This window comes from Labrus bergylta, chromosome 22 (assembly GCF_963930695.1).
Source record: "Labrus bergylta chromosome 22, fLabBer1.1, whole genome shotgun sequence".
Classification (NCBI taxonomy): Eukaryota; Metazoa; Chordata; class Actinopteri; order Labriformes; family Labridae; genus Labrus; species Labrus bergylta.
The window spans coordinates 20166020-20186157 of record NC_089216.1 but is presented as its reverse complement, the minus strand read 5'-3'; the positions used below and the strand labels follow the sequence as shown (position 1 = coordinate 20186157).

General features: G+C 41.1%; 1 protein-coding gene across 2 annotated transcripts; it reads left to right on the top strand.

Annotated features, from left to right (window-relative positions):
- The first annotated feature begins 2411 nt into the window (after positions 1-2411).
- On the top strand, positions 2412-18970 carry chrnb1l (cholinergic receptor, nicotinic, beta 1 (muscle) like). 2 transcript variants are annotated; one of them, XM_020645628.2, is made up of 12 exons: positions 2414-2615; positions 2697-2842; positions 5595-5728; positions 6535-6579; positions 6972-7081; positions 8101-8209; positions 8637-8784; positions 8898-9083; positions 10422-10645; positions 10736-10917; positions 18366-18504; positions 18737-18970. In XM_020645628.2, exons 2-12 carry the CDS (start codon positions 2746-2748, stop codon positions 18875-18877), a joined length of 1515 nt encoding a protein of 504 aa, XP_020501284.1. In that variant the 5' UTR covers positions 2414-2615; positions 2697-2745; the 3' UTR covers positions 18878-18970. The 2 variants fall into 2 exon arrangements, with proteins under 2 accessions (XP_065806959.1, XP_020501284.1); XM_065950887.1 differs by having other exon boundaries at positions 2412-2842; positions 18744-18970.
- Positions 18971-20138: the final 1168 nt, after the last annotated feature.

Here is a 20138-nt window from a genome sequence, read left to right as displayed (position 1 = left end):
CTGTTAGACCCCACGTGGGCCAAGTCTGCTCTGATTGGTCTGCCGATCCGCTCTGTCATTATTGGTCAGTTGCTCAGCACGCATAGATGTGCCTAAACATGCACAGGACACTTGGAAAACACACTAGAGGGCATATAAAACCAGAAAAAGCAGAATATGGGACCTTTAATAAACATTTCGGTAAATATGCCAGAGTTAGCCAAAAGACTAATTGTCATCTGTTGTCCCTGGCCAGATTTGACAAACATAACAATGTACCAAAAAAAACACATATATATATATACATATACTATATAGGATACTATTTGCACTGCTTATATAGCCAAACCTTTTACCTTCCATGAAACCATAACATTGAGAAGACTCATCGTTCAATACAACCATAAAAACACACTCAGGTCATTCTGATGTAGTTATACTGGTGGAGGTGGCCTGCAGGAGGCGGAGTCTGTAACATTCTTCTTTTCTCAACTCTCAACCTCTTCCGGATTTATGGCTTGTTTGTATTTTGGATGCCCTGACCAACAGAGAGGATAGTGCGACCTCTGATAACAACAGGTAATGGAGAGTACTCACGGGGAGTAAGAGATGGGAACAAGGTGAGCACTTTTGTTATCTTGTGTAACAGACAACATAACTTTATGACCCCTGAAACACCCGACATCAAACTCATAAAAAAGGCAGCTTGAAGGATCCAAGAAACAGCAGGATACCGAGTTCATTGCGAGGCCTTCACCTCATCGATCATAACACTTCAGGACTATGTCTCACGACTTCTTTCATCATCTCTATGGCAACAACATCGTGTCTTGCCTCAATCCCACTTCAAGCGCAGTATCAGCAAGATGGAGGTGCTCTTTCTGAACTGAGGCTCATGAATCCTACAAGACCTCTCCATCACTATTAACAACACCTCAGTGCTCCTGCCAACAAGTTTGGTAATTCTGAACTCTGCTTCAGCAACTTCATGCTGCAAGTTTTCACTAAGCATCACTTTTTCCAGCACATTTTCTTTCCCACACATTCTTCAGCTCGAATGGTTATGGGAGACTTATGATGTCACATCAAGTCAGCTTTTCCTCAGCTGAATAACTTCTTCTAATGTCGACTACCTGCAAATTCTTTCCACCTTAATATTCCTTGTCAAGACAACTCTGACATTACCAAAATATATCGTTGCTTATGAATGACACAATAAAATGGAACACTGTGCCACCACAAATTCCTTAATGTAGACGTTATCAAGCAGAAATGGTGATACCTGCTAATTAATGCTGCACACCACTTCATATGTCAGATATTTTTTATGAAATTGAAAAAAAAAATACAGCAAAGATGTCAAGTGTAAAGAGTGTAATAAGCAAGGGTGACACCTAGCCAACAACTACTCTAACAGGCATAATATTAAGCCATACTGTAATTAAAGCCAAAGTATAAATACAATTCAGCCCTATATTTGTCATAGATTGGAAAGTTTACAAAAAATGGTTGATCAGGCTGTAGACATGTTGATTTCATCTAATTAACCCCATAGCATAATTGCCTAAGTCATATTCTAAGGTTTTTAGAAAAGAAGAAAAAACAAACGAACAAAGTCTAACAGATGACTTCGGCAGATAGTGATTTTGGAATGCAACAAGCATTCTGATAGACTTAGGATATAGGCAATAATGTACAGTGAATCAGCAGAGTTAGGACAGTAGAGTTAGGCAGATATCACAATTTGGCCAAAATAGGAATATAAATTTGAACATTTGAACATTCAGTGGATTTGTTTGAACTTTCATGCTGGCCCCCTTTTTCAACCTTAGAGGTTTCAGCTTATTTGTGAAGCTTGTTGATTCTTCATCTTCAATTATTCTCTGTGTTAACTTCTATAACCTTAATAAGAAAAAATAGGAGACAAAACAAAGGAGACTGGCACTTTATGGGTTAAATACAACTGTAACATGTCTATGCTGTATTCTAAGTGGGTTTTATGAGGTGCAGAACATGTTCCCATCAAATTCTTTAAATCTTTAATATGGTGGTTATATCCATTTGGTATTGTTTCCTGGATACCTTATGGATAATGTTCCCACTCGACCATTAATTTGCAAAAAAAAACTAAAAGGGAGGGTGGGGGACTATCGTTTGAAAGCATTAAAGATCTAATGGAGTTTAATTAACAGATAAGAAATAAAGAACGGGTCAATTACAAGATGACCAAAGCTTTACAAGTGAAAGGAGTAAGAGATTCCATCAATGAAAAACCAATTCAGCCTCAGAGAAAGTTTAAAACCCACTCCACGCTCCCCCCACCCTCCCCGCCCCCATGCTCCACCCAAAAATATTTCCATTGTCATAACCCGTAGCCCGTTGCCATTCCTTTACCCCCTCCACTTCCTCTTCGACCAACCCCACAGTGCTAACCTCAGGATTGGTGAGCACCAACAGGTGCCTTCCCCACAGGCTTCCCAGTACAAACACATTCCGCCCACTCGTCACTCCCAGCACCCATGTACCAATGGAGCCATGACCACAAAGAGACGAAAGGACAAGAGGGAGATACATTAACTGAACACTGTGCGCTACTGGAGGTGCCTTGTAATCGCAATTCCACTGAAGGTGTACAGGTAAATGCCGTACTGAGAAAAGTGTCTTTTAAGGGACGATTCATCGAGATTCCAGGTTAAAACATCACTGTTCCTGTACAGCGGAGAACAAGGCCGTGAACAAGGATTGGCTTGTAAATATTAAGATGTCATGACTGCAACGATTGGACAAATGACGAGAATGAACTTTCATGTCAGGATGAAGGCATTTATCTTCGTATGCAGCTGCTTTTGTTTCACTTTTACCGGTAAGACGCTTTTGGAATATGTGTGTTTGTCATGATACTAGAATTATTAAAAAAAAAAAAGAAGATATGTCTGTTTGGAAACCATGGCAACAAAAAAGTCCTATTCACCCAATATTGGGAGCATCAATGTATTTTTGCAATTTAGATAGGGTGCAGGAGTTCGCTTGCAATTTGTTTCGCTGTCTAAATACAATTTTGACTTTGCCCCCTCTTTATGGGTTAAAAAATAGATAAAAAATGTTTTAACTCTGTTGTTTTTAAATATAGATTGTACCTTCTAAATCCTATGTTATCAAAAAGTATAAATCATTTTGACATCTTTAGTGTGTATTGGGGTTTTATGTGCATGAATTTTGATATCTGGAACTTCCCAGACATCAGTTAGCTAACATTTTCATAGATACATTGCGTTAACTGGCATTAACATCAACTGGAGATAGATTGGAAGAGAGGGGCAGAAAGAACAAACAAAAACGCTTGACTGACTATGACCATTGACCACATGTCATGCTTGGAAAACAAACAGTTGCCCTTTGTGTTTGTTTTTGACCTGTGGTGCAGTGTTGCCATTCCTCTAGCTGTCCTAACACTACTCCTGTACCTATTTCCTGCCGGGCTGTTTAGTGGAGAACCCTTGCAACCTCAATATGCAAGAATAGACTTAGAAATTGATGCATTACTGCGCTCAGTTCAACAGTTACTGTTCAATCAGATAACGCTCAAGCTTCTTGAATCCCACTGCGCTGTCAGTTCAGTTAAATTGCTATTGATTCCACTTCCTCTGCGTTTTTTGGGGGATAAAAATCATAATTGGAATCGACTTGCAATGACTTGGTTTCATCTGAGCTCAGCTGAAGGACTTTCACTTTGACCTTCTGACCTTAAAATGGGAGTAAAAGGAAAAAAAGGAGCTTCACTGTTTGGGGAACTCCACAGGGATTGTAGTGAATTGTTCCCGTCCCTTAAGTCCTACAGCTAGTGCCATTTAATGACTGAATTTCCCCAAAGGGAAAGGCAAGTGAGAAGGAGGGAATCTCTGTGAATAGAAGTCCTTTCTATGCCCTTACAAAGAAGTGTATGGTGTTTCACTTGAATAGCAAAAAAAGAAAGATCCTTTTCTGGATCGTATAATGAATCACATTAACAACTCATTGTTTGTTAATCAGAGTCTATTTTTGTCCCTGATGGAGCTGGTATCCTAGACATCCCTTTGATCCCATCCCCCTGCTGCATATCAATTACATTAGCTCAGTCACCTTTGCTACCCATCGTACAGCACCTGCCCTTCTTCTTTTGCATGTCCCGTCTGTCCTTCTATGTCGTTTCCACATGTTGTTTTGCCACATATTTGGAATGAAAGTCAGTCCATCATCTGTAAGTATCAAAGCAGTGTTTGGAGATGAAAGTGCAAAGTACTACTAACTATTAAAAAAACTTAAATTTCATATCATGGATTATTTTGGGGACAATAATAGCATTTATGCTTTTTGCATTTGGAATCTGAATTAGAAAGAGAGGACCTCCACAAAGAGTATACACTGTATATGTTTAGCAATGGCCACCCCTGTACAAAATGTAACCCCTAACCACTGTAGGCCTGGCTCATTTATCCAAGGAAAACAACTATGTTCTGGTTTTCTGGGCCAGCTTCGGTCACCCCACTGAACCTTATAGCAAGACTATAGGGGATCCCTTTCCACAGCTATTGGAAGACATTGATTATACATTAGTTAAACTACACTTTTGAATATCATAAACAAATACAAATTTGAAAATGTAATTTAGTTACCTTAAAATGAGTTCTTTTCAACATCAAAGGAAGTTAGTTCTTACATGGGGTCCAACATGTTGCAGCCAATAAGCATACTCCGGTATTGAAAAAATTAAAAATGAAGCCAATGCTCGAGGAAGAAATTGCAGTTCCTTGAATGTCCACTTGAGGCTGGCTCCAAAAGCCCAGGAAGCCATTCGACACCATGTTAAAATGCCCTTTTTGGGGGGCAAGGAAGCTTAAGGCCTGCCTCAACTCCACCTCTTTGCATGTTTGTAGATTGATTGGGCGTAAGGTGGAGATAGCATTTCAAATACATGTATGGCGACTGACATTGTTTGGCTTCAGAACCCCCCTTTAGAAACCAATGGGAAACGTCACTGGAACTATGTCCATGTCTTATACAGTTAAACATTGCAGCCCCGTCTTCCTGCATGAACCTTCAATAGAAAAAGAGATACTGGCTCTTGAGAAGGCCTTTTGTTTGCTTTGCTACAGTATGCTTGAAGTTGAAGTTGTCTGAAATCCGCATCTTCCACTAGATTCTACTAATTCCAATTTGCTGCCTTTAATACATTTGACACATTTGTGCAAAGCAAACTTGTGTTAAATTATGACTTCTTTTAAGACAGTTAAAACAGCTTCAACTCTCAACACAACTTTATATTTGTTTTTGGAACTTTTTGACAACATATGTGGAAATCCTCTTTCTTCTAAATTTCACAAGTGTGATGTTATATTTTCCATGAGGGTTGAGCCAGTTTCCAGCATTTAGTTATTTTCATGCTCGGGCCAGTAGTCACTCTTTCTCTGACTACTTTGATTGGATGAAAAATCCAACTTTCCTTCATTCAGTATTTTCTCTTTCTATTTCTTTCTTTTTCCTCAGCTTCTCTTGACTTTTTGTATTCCCAGATGAAGTTCTTGGTCCATTCAGTATCATTTCCCTCATCGTTTTCCTTTTTCTATCTTTTCATCCAGGGGCCTCAGAAACAGAGCGGAGGCTCCATCAGAAGCTCTTTAAAAACTACAACATGAAAGTAAGACCAGCTAAATACTGGGAGGAGAAGGTGATGGTTCGAGTTGGGATGACTCTCTCGCAGCTTGTCAGCTTGGTAAATACAAACATGAAGGATGGCGGCCAAATGGATAAACATGACAATGCATGCTTACATATGCATTATTTACATATTTGGTTGTATTATAAATTGTCCCAAAAAATTATAGAAGAAATCACAAGAAAACTACACAAATACATACTTTTCTTTTAATACCTTTTGTGGAAAGAGAAAGTTGACTCACCTTTTTTCTTTTTTACAATAATCTACAAAAGTATTTAACTGAGATAGGATTCACAACTTGTATTGCTAGTTTACTTACAACTTGGCTTGAACTCAGTGAATACTAACAACACTAATCAACACTCCCAATACTCCTCGAAACACAATATACAGACTAATATACAGGCAAAATATATTACATATTTAAAAAGAATTTGTCTGCACTTGACATAGCTACAGGTTCTCCTTTGTGACAAAGCAGGGGCTCTGCTTGCACATACACAAACACACTGAACTAAACTCTGCTTAGCTTCACTTTAATATAGCCAGAATAATTCTGTTAAACTTCATTGACATTCTTCCTTGACATGTATCAAGTTAATACAATAATTAAAATTTGCTGTCACAGTTGATAGAAGTGGCAACCCTCCAATGTGGAAAAATTAAGACTAGGGCCAAAACTGCAGTTCCTCAAGTGTCCACTTGAGGCTGGCTGCAAAAGTAAAAAACCCACTGTATTTGCTAAGAGCAGGATTGAAGTAACAGCACTGTCATACCAAACAAGGTAACAAAAAATGATTATGATGTGATCACTAATATATGTACCTCTCCTCTCTGTGTGACTCTCTTTCCCGCTACAGAACGAGAAGAATGAAGAGATGACAACCAACGTGTTCATGAATCTGGTACACACATGAAACCATATTCATCTTCATCACCCAGCCTCGCTCTGCTGCTCTGACTCCCGTCTCTCTCTCTCTCTCTGTATGTCTGTCTCTCTCCCTCTCTCTCTCTCTCTCTCTGCTTTGCCCCTGAAATGGACTTGTCACTTTCTATAACGGCAGATTATTTCTTGCTTTGTCTCTCTTATTCTCTCCCTCGCTCTCTCATTTCTATCCATCGCCTTCACTAATTAGAAATCAGGACGGCCTCAGTGTTTGTGACAGCTGTGTGTGAGCTCGATGATTATTATCAGAGACAGGAGAAACCAGGATGTAGACAGCAGAGCTATCAGGGCACTGTTCACTGTGCTTAGTAATCACTCTCTTACCACCTATAATTTCCCCTTCCCTCACAGGCATGGACAGACTATAGGTTGGCGTGGAACCCAGACGAATATGATGACATCACTGTGTTGAGGATTCCTCCCAACAAGGTGTGGCGTCCTGACATCTACCTCATAAACAAGTGAGTCACCAGCTGAAGTCCATGCCACCTGCTGCAGAATCAGAATAATGTTCTGTGGATCAGCTAAGATTTTAAGGTACACAGTTGGAATTAAATAGTAAATAAACGTGAAAAAAGTCCACAAGCCCAGACTGAATGTTTGACCCTCAGAGGGAGGAGTTGTACAGTCTGATGTCCACAGGTAGGAATGGCGTCCTGTAGGGTCCTGTGGTGCATCGTGGGGGAACGAGTCGAGCGCTGAATGTGCTCCAGTAGTTTGCCAGCACGTCATGGAGTGGGTGGGACCACATAATTTGATCAGCATCCTCTTCTTTTGACATCACCATCAGAGAGTCCAGCTCCACTTCCCACAGCATCACTGGCCTTGAGAATAAGTTTGTTGAGTTTGTTTGCATCAGCACACCACATCAAACAGGATAGGACTCTTAGAACATCCTCAGCATCAACCGGCTGCTTTTAAAGGACCTCAGCCTCCTCAGGAATTAGAGGCGTAGACAGCCTCTGGGTTCTTGGCCCAGTCCTGTTTATTGTCCCTGCACACTTCCAGTGACTTGTTGTTATCCATAATGTCCACACTGAGCACTTGGGTGTAAACATGGGCCACTGGGGCCTTTGTCAAATGATTACCATTGATTTATGGATAATATGTTTTTAGAAATAGAAGTTGTTTTGATTGGATTCTTAATGATTACTTATCACTCTACTGTCAGTTTAATGTTCCTCCCCCCCCATGCCAAACAGGAACAACAAGGTTGGACCAGCTAGCTAGCATTCTGTGATCAATGTTCTGACATTGGTTACTGTAAATGTAGTACTAGCCATTTTATGTTAACTTGACGCATAGCCATGTATGATGGACTGAAAGAGAGCATCAGGAATTCTACTTAAACATGGAGGGGGTCATCTGTCTTGCTTTGCTACTGCTTTAAATAGTCACTTTAAAGTGAGATAAATGAAATGTAATTGTATGCTAAAATCTCTGAGGCTTCAAAATGTGTCTTCATATTTTCTCCCAACAGTAATGACGGTCAGTTCGACGTGGCTCTTTACGTCAACGTCTTGGTGTACAATGATGGGACAGTCAACTGGCTTCCTCCAGCCATCTACCGCAGCTCCTGCTCTATAGAGGTAATATCTGAAAGGACAACCGACTGATAGACTGAAGTATCCCTCAAACACACACACACACACACACACACACACACACACACACACACACATACACACATAGGGGCTGAGGATAGTCGGTCGTCTCTCAACAGGAGGGTTGGGGGTTCGATTCCCAGCTCTTGTAGCCACATGTACGATGTGTCCTTTTGCAAGACACTTTAAGTTGCTCCCGCTGCTTGGTCGGTGGTGTATGAATGTGTATGAATGGGATTGGTTAGTTCTAATGGACACTTTACATAGCAGCCTCTACCATCAGTGTGTGAATGTGTGGGTGTGACCTGCAGTGTAAAAGCGCTTTGAGTAGTTAGAAGACAAGAAAAGCGCTCTACAAGCTCAAGTCCATTTACCATTTAAATATATATATTTGCAATTTCCTTCCCTGCAGGTGTCATACTTCCCTTTTGATTGGCAGAACTGCAGCATGGTTTTCCGCTCATACACCTACGACGCGTCAGAGGTGGAGTTGCACTACTTTCTGGATGAAAACGGCAACGAGATTCATGAGATTGTTATAGATGAGAACGCCTTCACCGGTTGGTGCCTTCAGTGACCTCATGCAGCACCTATATTCTTCTTGTTTTACACCTTTATGCGCCTGTGTATTTTCTTTTCATTTCATAGTTCTACATTTGTTTATTTTGAACAGAAAACGGAGAATGGGCCATCTGTCACAAACCCAGCAGAAAGAACGTGAAAGAGGACCTGTATGAGGACATCACCTTCTACCTCATCATAGAGAGGAAGCCTCTGTTCTACATCATCAACATCATCGTGCCCTGCATCCTCACCATGGTGCTGGCTATATTTGTCTTCTACCTGCCTCCCGGAGCAGGTCAGCACATTTGACACATTCTGACACTGTGACTGCACATCAAGATGAGATATAGGAAGGGATGTGTCTGCATGCCACAGTATCTGAAGCCATGACAAAGAGTCTTAATACTCGACCACTCCATGAAGACATTTATCATAGATTGAAGAAAAGTGACACTGGCAGGAAATCCACTTCATCAGTCTTTGTTCTTGACTGATGTTCTCCAACATAACAGAATCGATGACAAAATGTTTGAGCTTGCAGAATTTTAAGAGCATAAATTCTGTTCTGGTCTCTGCTACAGGGCTAAATGGAGGATTCCTTTGTTTACATGCAACTGGGCTATAAAAGACTGCCCCTCACTAATACATGTAGTGTCTACTTTACCGCTTATAACTTTACTGCAAGTTATCGCACGCTAGCACGAGCTAACCGCAGTTGTTTGATACCTGCCTGTCCAACAGAGAGCAGACCAACAGCAACAAAAAAGACAACAACAATGCCATTAAACACACATTAGGTCAATTCCAACGCCAGGGGGCCTCTCAACCTAATAACAAAAGATGACGTTGAAGCTGGCAGGGTATCATGGGAGGGATTCTCTGTTCTTCACCTCCCCCAACCCCAGTGGAAATAAACTCCAAGTTGACACACGGCAGCTTTCAGTATCAGTTTCCGCTTCCTTGTGTAGCTGTCTTTGATGTAACTGCCGGTGTGGCCATGATAAAAATGTTGTGTCTGTCATGGCGGCCGCCAGAAAAGACCTTTAAAATGAAGGATTTCTCTGGCTTTGATAACTGTTGGAAATATTAGAGGTAATGTAAGTACGCAACAACAAAATCAGTTAAATGGGCGCTGGTGGTGCAGTGGTTAGTGCGCGCGTCCCATGTATGGAGGCTGTAGTCCTCAAAGCAGGCGGCCCAGGTTCAAATCCAGCCTGTGGCTCCTTTCCTGCATGTCATTCACCACTCTCTCTCTCTCCCTGATTTCCATTTCTATCCACTGTCCTATCTCTCCATTAAAGGCAGAAAAACCCCCCAAAAAATCTATTAATAATAATAATAATCATAATCATAGGTTAAGTGCATTTTTTAATTAATTTCGATTTTTGGTGTAACACTTCTACATATTACACCTAGTAAAGATTTGTATTATATTGGCAATTCAAATGTTAGTGATGTTGTTTTTTTCTTTTTGGGGAAGATTTCCAGAGGTTTTTAAAGTTTAGTTATTCGATCGATTGCACGTTGATCCACATGACATTGTAAAATGTAATAAGTTGTGAAACAGAAACAAGCAGAGTAACATTTTGCTGCTTCACTGACATCATTTACTAACTGTTCCTGTTTTCTGCAGGAGAGAAGATGACTCTCTCCATTTCTGTCCTCATCGCTCTGACTGTCTTCATGCTCCTGCTGGCTGACAAGGTCCCTGAAACCTCCCTCGGCATCCCAATTATCGTCAACTACGTCATGTTCACCATGATCCTAGTCACATTCTCTGTGATCTTAAGTGTAGTCGTCCTCAATCTGCACCACCGGACGTCCAGCACACACATCATGCCACACTGGGTTCGAAGGGTGAGGCACATATTAACATATTTACTCTGCATCCATCTAGGCTACTCCAATACCCTTTAATTAACCGATTTCTTTACCTCACATTCACAGGTGTTCATTCACTTCCTGCCCAAGTACATCGGCATGATGAGGCCGAACCCAGAGGAGCCTCTCTCAGAGGAGGAGGAGTCGAGTGAGGAGAAGCCCGTCCCGAGCTACAACAGCAGGCAGCCTGGTGGAGAGTACTTCTTTCGCAAGCTCAACCCCGATCTGGTCTTACCCTGGAGAGGCAGGTAAGAGGAATCCACCAGAGGAACCCACTCCATGAGCTTGAAATCTAAGAGAAAAATGAGATTATAAAAGCTATGAAGTGGCAATTTGTTCAGTCAGTGAAGTGTTTCCCTGGTAACTTACTGTATGGTCCCAAGTGGTCATTAATGGAAATGTGAACAAAATAAGAAATGAAATCATTTGCATAATCTTTTAAAGAATGTATGTAAAAGAACCACACTACCCACAATCCTGTAGTGTCACAGCAACGTCTCTGATTGGTGCAGCCCTCTGTTACCATGGGAATGTTTACCAAACTTTGCTCAAGGGCACCTGGGTAGTGCTCAGGAAGTGAGCTGGCACCGCTACAGCTGACAGGACTTGAACCTGCGACCCAAGTCCCTACAGACTGAGCTACTGCAGCCCCAATAAGCACACGATTGTTATGAACAGATCAATGTATTAAAGCATGGTAGAACACTTGATACAGTTATTGGGTTTATAGGTTAAAACTATTAGACTGGACTCTAAATGATCTGTTGGTTTTAATTATAAAAGAGAATAAACTGCCAAAATGGGTCCCTACCCATCAGGAGTGTTAAATACCACAGAGCAGCAGTATTACACCAATCAGAGTCCTCCTGGTTCAGCCTCCCTCTGGTGCTAAGATGAGCTTCACCTGACATTCTTTATCCTTACACAGGCAGAAAGCCATTTCTAGTAATGTTCATAAAAGCCAGCAGAGCCATGAATCTTCTTTGTAGCCAGAATAGTTATTATAGTAAAGTACACAGTGAGCGTGAGCACAGCAGCTGAGAGAATCTGTCAAAACACCTGCAGTATGTAGGATTCCTTCAGCCTCATACATTTAACACCATATTTAATACAGTCTCTTAAAATGTACTCTAAGGAAACGTACTGTACTGTATTAGGGTAATATGGTACAAAATGAAAAGTTAAAAAATGGAGAAATTAAGGCTCGAGTAAAATATGGAGCACTCTATATTTATACACTATATACATGATATGTTAACACCAAGAAAGAAACAATTTAGCTGCCTATTAGTGGTCAAGGTAGACTATACAATGGCAGAACCTATCACACTTCAGCTGTGAAAAAAAACCTTTGTAGTGAAGAGAACACATAATAATGCCTGCTCACTCATTGGGCCTGGTACGCCTAATGAGTGATCCATTGTAACAATAAGTTGTATTGCCATAAACATTTTGGAAAGACATTGCAGGAAACCCCTTGCCATACTGTAAAATCATATTATGCAGGATATGGCATTGTTTAATCTATCTTTGGCACAGTTCCATTCTGTTTTGTTCTTTTAAGGAATCACATCTGAGTCAAGCAGGATTTGAATATTTGTTACATTGAACATATAGATAGAACATTTGATTTGTTATAATCTGTAATTCAAGTTTCTGTGGCCTTTGTTTTTTCAAGTTCTAATCGGCTCAGAACTACCTTGTTTCCTTCTTGAACTTACTTGGACATCCGTTTTTTACAATGTAGATCAGTAAATCTCAAAGTTTCAATGAGCTGCCCACAGGCTGAGTCACCATACTGTAAATCTTTCAATAAGAGAGATTATCAACATATTTATTTAAATCTAAAATCTGGCTTCAAACTTGTACTGTCTCTCCAACCATGCTGTCTAATCTGCCAGTAGGCTTCCAGCCTTGCCACCCAGCCCCTGGCATCATAAACAGCTCCACAGTTCCCTGAACAAGCCTGGTGCTGGGCAGCTCTCATCCCGTTCCAAAGGCATCAAATTCAGCCCCAGCTAAACCCTGCACCCCCGTCCACAGTCGCCACACACTAAGCCTCTGTTTAGGTTGGGAATCAGGGAGTAATCCCACTGAGAGGAGGAGGAGGGGAGGGGTACACGATGGACAGTGGGCAGATGAGTGGAAGGGAAGCCCAGTGCTGAGTGATCGGGGCAGGGGAGGATTGTGTGGTGTTTTGATGTGGGAGAGATGGTGGACACACTATCAGGCACCATCATGAAGTGTGTGTGTGTGTGTGTGTGTGTGTGTCATCCAACCCTGTATCTATCTGGTGATTCTGTCCCATGGTTAGTCAGAAGACAGCTGCTGTATCCAACAACACATTGATCAGACTGTCCTGCGTGTTTGATGATCTGTTGAATTCAAATATTCAATGATAAAAGACAATTAAGCACTAAATGATTAAAAGGTGAGTAATCATGTAGGTTATTTTGATGGAAGTAAGGTCAGAACTTGGAGTGGTTTCAGCTTTTTAAATGTGAGGCATCACTTTAGCTTTGGGGAGTTTTTATCAATTTGTAAACTATTAAACTGATCACTTTTATAGACTATATGATTTGTATCGTCTTTAAAATGACAGAAAGGCGATTACTTTTCTTTACATAGCAGCCTCTGCCATCAGTGTGTTAATGTGTAGGTGTGAATGTGTAGGTGTGACCTGCGGTGTAAAAGAGCTTTGAGTTGTCAGCATAATAATAATAATAATCTTTATTTATAGAGCACTTTTCAAAAACAAGTTACAAGTTCTTTACAAGGAGAGCAGGAAGAAATGTAAAAACAGGCAGGTCAAAGAATAATAAACAAGGCAAGATTAAGAAATAACCACTTTAAAAAAATCTGTTTAAAACAAATGTAAAAGACATGCAATTCTTTTAAAGGATTTAAATTCAAGTAACAATTTAAATTCAACTAAAATCAGGAAAGGCTCACCGGTAAAAGTGTGTCTTCAGAAGGGACTTAAAAGAGATGACTGATACGGCTGACCTGATCTCCTCAGGCAGGTCGTTCCATAGTCTTGGAGCCCTCACGGCGAACGCGCTCTATCCCCTTTAGTTTTTAGTTTTGAATTTGGAACTACCAGGAGACCTCTGCCTGAGGATCTCAATGAGCGAGTTGGTTCATATAGTAGTAAAATGAAAGAGTAATCACAAAATTTTTTAAATCAGTTGTAAAACACTCAGGGAGCCATTGCAGAGATGCTAAAACACAGAGAGGAACAACAGAAGACTTGAAAGGCGCCATACAAGCTCAAGGCCATTTACCTTTTACCACTTTTTTCCCTGGTGATGTCCTTGTGGGGGCCAAGAGGGGCCATGTGCTAGGGCTACCTGGAGCTTGGATTTCCCGGAGCCTGGCTCTGTTGAGGGGGGGGCATCGCTGGTTTGTGTGCGTTGGGCTTCTAATGGCGGTATAGGGTAGGTTGTGTAACTTCTCAGTAGGATATAGGGGCACGACTGGAGCTTGGGGTGTCTTCACTGAACACTTCTCCTTTCATTAGGGTCTTGTGTTTATTTCAAACTAACAGTTTCATATCAACACTCAGTGTGACTACATAGAGTGAGAACTACGTCGATTATGAATCAATCAGTCAACAGAGATGTATCCACATGTAGAGATATAGCAACAGTACAATACATGTTGTTGAGTCAGGTCGTGTTTGTGTCACAGTGAGAAGGCTCCATGTTTCTGTTGTAATGAATGCAAGCCGTGGAATGTGAATGGCACGCAGCATGTAGAGCACCACATAGTTTTGCTCTGAGCTGTGACCACACGAACGCACGCACGCACACACACACACACACACACACACACACACACACACACACACACACACACACACACACACACACACACACACGCAACCTCTACCACAGGGACTCTCAGCTCGTTTGCTTTATTGTCCGGGAGGCCATGTCTTGTCACGCTGCCTCCCTGTGACTCTGATAACTCGTCTTGCTCCGACACCGACTGCCGGAGGTTCTGCACTTTATTAAAACACATCATATGCAATGTACACCCTGCATCCACTGCACACACGGTCTCCAGACAGGAGCTGAAGTGCCAGTCTGACAGCTGCTCCGTGGCACCTTCAGAAGGTTACTCATTGATGTCGAGCCAAATAATCTCTACGTCAAAGATGATGCATTACAAGGTACTCTGATTATCAGAAACGGTCCTGTGTCAGAATGTACGTGGTTCTAATTTTCCCCTTTAAAACTGAACAGCATTAATAGTTCTGTGGCATAGAAACAACAGCTTTTATTGGATTGAATTCAAGAGTTGACTTCACTGGTTGAGTGCCAAATAATGGAAGAGTTATGGCTGCAAGATCTTTGTTTTAATTTCTTCATGACGACAGAGAGAAGAACAGATTCAAAATGTAACAGCAGCGAGACGATTGGTCAGTAGAGGTCATGGGGAAATCTGGATGGTTTCGCACTCAGAAGAGTAAACGCCCATTATCATCCAATCAGAGGAGCAGGAAGGAACAGAGAGGGAGAGAGCTGAGTAACATGTGCAAAAACATAAAGTCTGATTGGTAACCTCCCATTTAACCAAAAAGCTACCATTCATAAACCAACCCATACATAACCCTCCCTTCCAGCAGTCACTCAAACTCGTATCAGAAGTTGCCAACAGGCAAGGTAGGGGACCGCTTGGGGCCCCTGGTCAGAAGGGGGCCCTTGAGGGCTGAAAAACTTTAAACCAGCATTAGCTCTAAATGTGCAAAGTTTGCAATGACAGTAGGAAACCTCCCTAAGGGAGCCCCATCTGACAGTCCTCAGTCTTGTTGTGCTGCTAATTGTCACATGCATTATTGCTCTGAAAACTGAAGTTTGTCAGTGAAAGTCACTGAAGGAAATTAAGGTTTTTAAAAATGTGAATTTAGGAAATTAAAATAGTCATATTTATTTTATGTATTTTTCTGGTGTCAGATTATTTGTGATATAAAGGGAATGAATGATTGTTTTGAATTTTTTATCTGGGGCCCCAACAGACTCTAGAATCACCACTGAGAGTGGCTGATGTTCATCTTAATATTATCCATGCTGACAGGTTGTACATCATCTGTTACTGTAGTGAGGTGATCACTGAGGCTGTAATGTAAACGGCTGTCAGCGATACATAGTATTCAAACTCAGAGCTGCCAAAATCATGTGACAGCAGATAGCATAGCGTAGCAGCTAATGGGGGTATCTATGTGTCCATATGTTCTTGAGGGTAATAGTTTAGAAGCTAAGTTTAGTTTCAGTGTGACCTGGATTCTCTGTTCCACATTTTAATACTAAACAAGAGGCGAGAAGTGAAGGGTTGATGTGGAACCTGTAGCAAATAGTAAACATGATCTTTAACCCTGAATTGCTCCTGTTGCTTCATCTGTGGTGTATGATTGTGACATCATTTTTTTTTGTTTTTTTAGATTTATTTTGGGGCTTTTTGTGCCTTTTAATCCATTTGTTGATACTCATAGGACGTCCAATTTCACGTAGCATCGGCATAAATTGTCACTTTTAGTATCTGACTTTGACGCTCTGTGAAGGACATGAGCCTCAGGAAGATTTTCAGGGGACAGCTTTCCTAACATTTTTCAACATTTGTGAGTACAGCTTCATATTTTATTCCTTTTTTTGTTAAAGTTCTTTAATTTAAATATTTTCCAATTTTTTTTAAAGAACAAAAAAAACAAAGATCTCCCCTCAGCCCGACTTCCAGAACAATATATTTTTGAGTGAGCTGTTGCCGAGTTATTCACACAGGCATGAAAGCACTCCAGGAACGCTGTTAATAAGACTCCGCTCATATGTTTTGCTTCATGGAACAGCTGTCTGAGGGGAAGAATGAAGAGGTCAGAGGTCACGGCATCACATAAATGTTGACCCAGCAGTGTGTCAATGTCACCCCTGTCCGTGTGAGGAGTGTGTGTGGCTGTCGGGCCGCTGACATGAAGTTGTGCTTGTCAGTGGTTAGAGGAGACACACAAGGACAAAGTGTTTGTTATGAAGCGACAACACTGACATCTTCCTCTCTAATGAATGTCCTACAGCAGATAGCTAATGTCAGCGGTGGTTTGTTTCAGCAGAGGTGAATCATGCTGCGCTAGTGACTTATGACACACCAAAACATAAATCTGAGCTCAGGGGGAAAATAGTGAAGTCCTTTACCCCAGGTAAAGGTCAGCATGACGCTTGTGAGAAGAGATATCCTGAGATATGAAAATAATGTTCTGTGTTTGAAAAATGAAGCCAAAGCTGAAGCTGAAGTGCAAAAAACTGCAGTTCTTCAAGTGTCCACTAGAGGCTGGCTACTAAAGCCGATAAATCTCCATTAAGCCCAAAGTTAAAATGTCTCTTTTCTGTTTCTTTTTTCATACAACAGAAATAAACATGTTCACTGCCTGGTTCAAACTACAGTTTTGTTCTGGACAGGTACAACATTATAATTACATTCATTAATGAAGACTTAAAGTTGTGCATACATTTGCGTAATTAGGGGCGGGTAGAATTTATTGACAGGTGATGCATAGTAGCTGTTTGGCCTGCCTCAGCAGCCCCACCTGTAGTTTTTTTTAAATACATAAATACAAACATTTCTTTAGATTTTGTCGGGGTTGGGCAAAGTTCCTCATTTCGAGTAGTTTGCATTAACACTGGGGAGGTCTTGCAGGAAAGTCTGCGGTCAGAACACTGGCAGAACTTGTATCATTTGGTGTTGTAAAGTCCATATCAGAGCACTTGGTGAATTGACAATGGGATACCACGAAGCATGGACACAGTCCTGGAAGTCCTGAGGTGTGGTGTGGAGATTGGGGGCCAAAAATATGTCTACCAGAGGCCCTCAATGTAGAGATCATTTAGGGTTTTCATTTGTCACGTGTGCAACCCTCTTGACAGATGGGCCTGCTATTGAGTTGGGCCCTTCTGTCTGTGTTAAATGTCCTCGCAGGTGGCAGGTGGGCGTTGTTCTGACACACCTGGACAGACCTGGATAGTCTCCCTGGTGTAGGCGGTTTGAGATCTGACAGTCATCTCTCTCACTTTTTCATTCACTCCCAGCCTCGCACCATCATCACAGCTTCTTGTTGCACCATGTTTTGTTGTAGTTAACTTATGTTAGCATAGTATTAACTACCCCACACACACACACACAACAGCAGACACACTGATTTACTGACAAACACACCTCACTCTCTCTGTAAATGGTTCTTATGTTTCTAATTGTTTGTAATAAAATAAAAACTGTACCGTACGTTTACATTGTTTTTGTCAGGCCTTAAGAGCCGGGTTGTGACACACCAGTCACTGTAGAGTGTACATAAACTAGTGTTTGATAGGAACGCTTAAGAAACTCTTTAGTCGATCTATTTTGTTTAGCACAAAAACTGGAAAAAGTTAGAAACAAAGTGAGTGTTTTCCAAAATGTCAAATGTTCTTTTACAGCAGGTGGCCGTGGTTTGACCTGCCCAAGTACCTAATAATGTGACTACTATATGACACAATCACACTCATATATTCTGGAATTTAATTTAACATATTGTGGACAATACATTGGAAACCGAACTTTAACCCTAGAGAATATCAACCTGCTCAAATGTTGGTTTCCAAGAGTTTCAAAATGATTTAAAAAAGTGATTTCCTGGTTAAAAATCATCTGCCTCTGCCTCTCTGTCTTGGAGATGTGAGAGCACAGTGCAGCTCCAGCGGCTCCCGGACACTGACAGCTTCTGTCTGATCCTCCCTCCCAACCTGAAGTCCGCCATCGCCGCCGTGACATACATGGCCGATCAGCTGAAGAGGCAAGACACGGACGACACGGTGAGGAACGCTCACGACAAAGACACACACTCGATCAGAGAGACAGCTTGTTATTCAGTGTGTGTGCAGCACAGCGTGTTCCAAACATGCCCCACAATGTCCATGTGTCACTGCTTACATACAGTTCACCGCTGACTCAGGGCTCACACTGACTGCTTCTGTGTACACTGTGTGTGTGTGTGTGTGTGTGTGTGTGTGTGTGTGTGTGTGTGTGTGTGTGCTTTGATTCCAGATGACAGAAGACTGGCAGTTCATCGCTCTGGTGGTGGACCGCCTCTTCCTGTGGTTGTTCGTCATCATCACCACCCTGGGCACCCTGGCCATGTTCTTGGACGCTAGCTTAAACTACACACCTGACAACCCCTTCCCATAGGAGATAAAACACACACACACACACACACACACACACACACACACACACACACACACACACACACACACACACACATACACACACCAAAACACACTTACACAATCCTACTTTCCATTAATGAATGAATACTATTGTTGTCCAGATTGCTGAGACACAAACTTCATGATTTCAGGATCAATGGGCAGATTTTAAGAAGATACATGTATATGTGGCAACACTGTTTTTTTGTGTCTAAACATGTTGTAAACTTTGTTATTTAAGTCTAAAACAAACCTTCAAATACAAGTTTCTTGAAAGTGGTGATGGGCCTGTTCTTAAAAGAGCCTCTTTTATAAACATGGTGCAGTTTAAGGGACACAGAAAGCCAGTTGTTTGTGTTTGATTTTGTTGAGAAGAACAGTGATGGATTATCCTGGACGCTTGTAATGTCAGCCTTTGGCCAGTAGAGGGCAGTAATGTAGCATACATTGAAAAGATGATAACTGTTCACAGTATATCTGGCAAAGGGCTACATACACTGGTGCAAACTTTTCCCCCCTGGAGATTTGACTTTCTGCTTTATTTTGTACATTTTTTGTAAGTAAGATTTTAAATCCAGACGTCTAATGCAGAAAGTCGAGCTTTTAAGGAGAGAAAAAAGAGGGAGACACAAAAAACAACCAAAAAGAGAAAATACAATCAGAGACATCACACACAGATCAATGAAATTGAAAACAACTTACGAGACGTAAAACAAATCATGGGGACAGAAGACAACCTGAAAGAGACTTAAAGCTAAACAAAAGTCGACATCAAACAAACAACAACAACAACAAAGAGACAAAAACCTCAAAGGTACATACTCAGAAACAGAGACCAAATGAACTAAAAGACATTAGAAAAATAACTTTAAAACGTTAAAACCAAACACAAAACAATCATAAAGAGACAAAACAATCCGAGACATCAAATACAAAAATTTTAAAATATAAAACAACTTCAGAGAGACAAAAAAAACAAAGTCCACAAACTGACATAAACAACCAGACAGAGATAAAAAAAAAAAAAAAGACAAAAAGTTATTCAGAGATTTAATTTTCCTTATTTGAGGACCGACTGAGGGCTCAATGTCTCCATCACTGCGGGGCACCTACCTGTTTGGAGTTTGAAACAAGAGCTTATATAGATTATTAAAATATGTTACCTTATGTATTAATGTAACAGTATTAAGAACTTTAGAGTGTAACATTATAAAGTATTTGTTAAACTAAGTATTGTATCT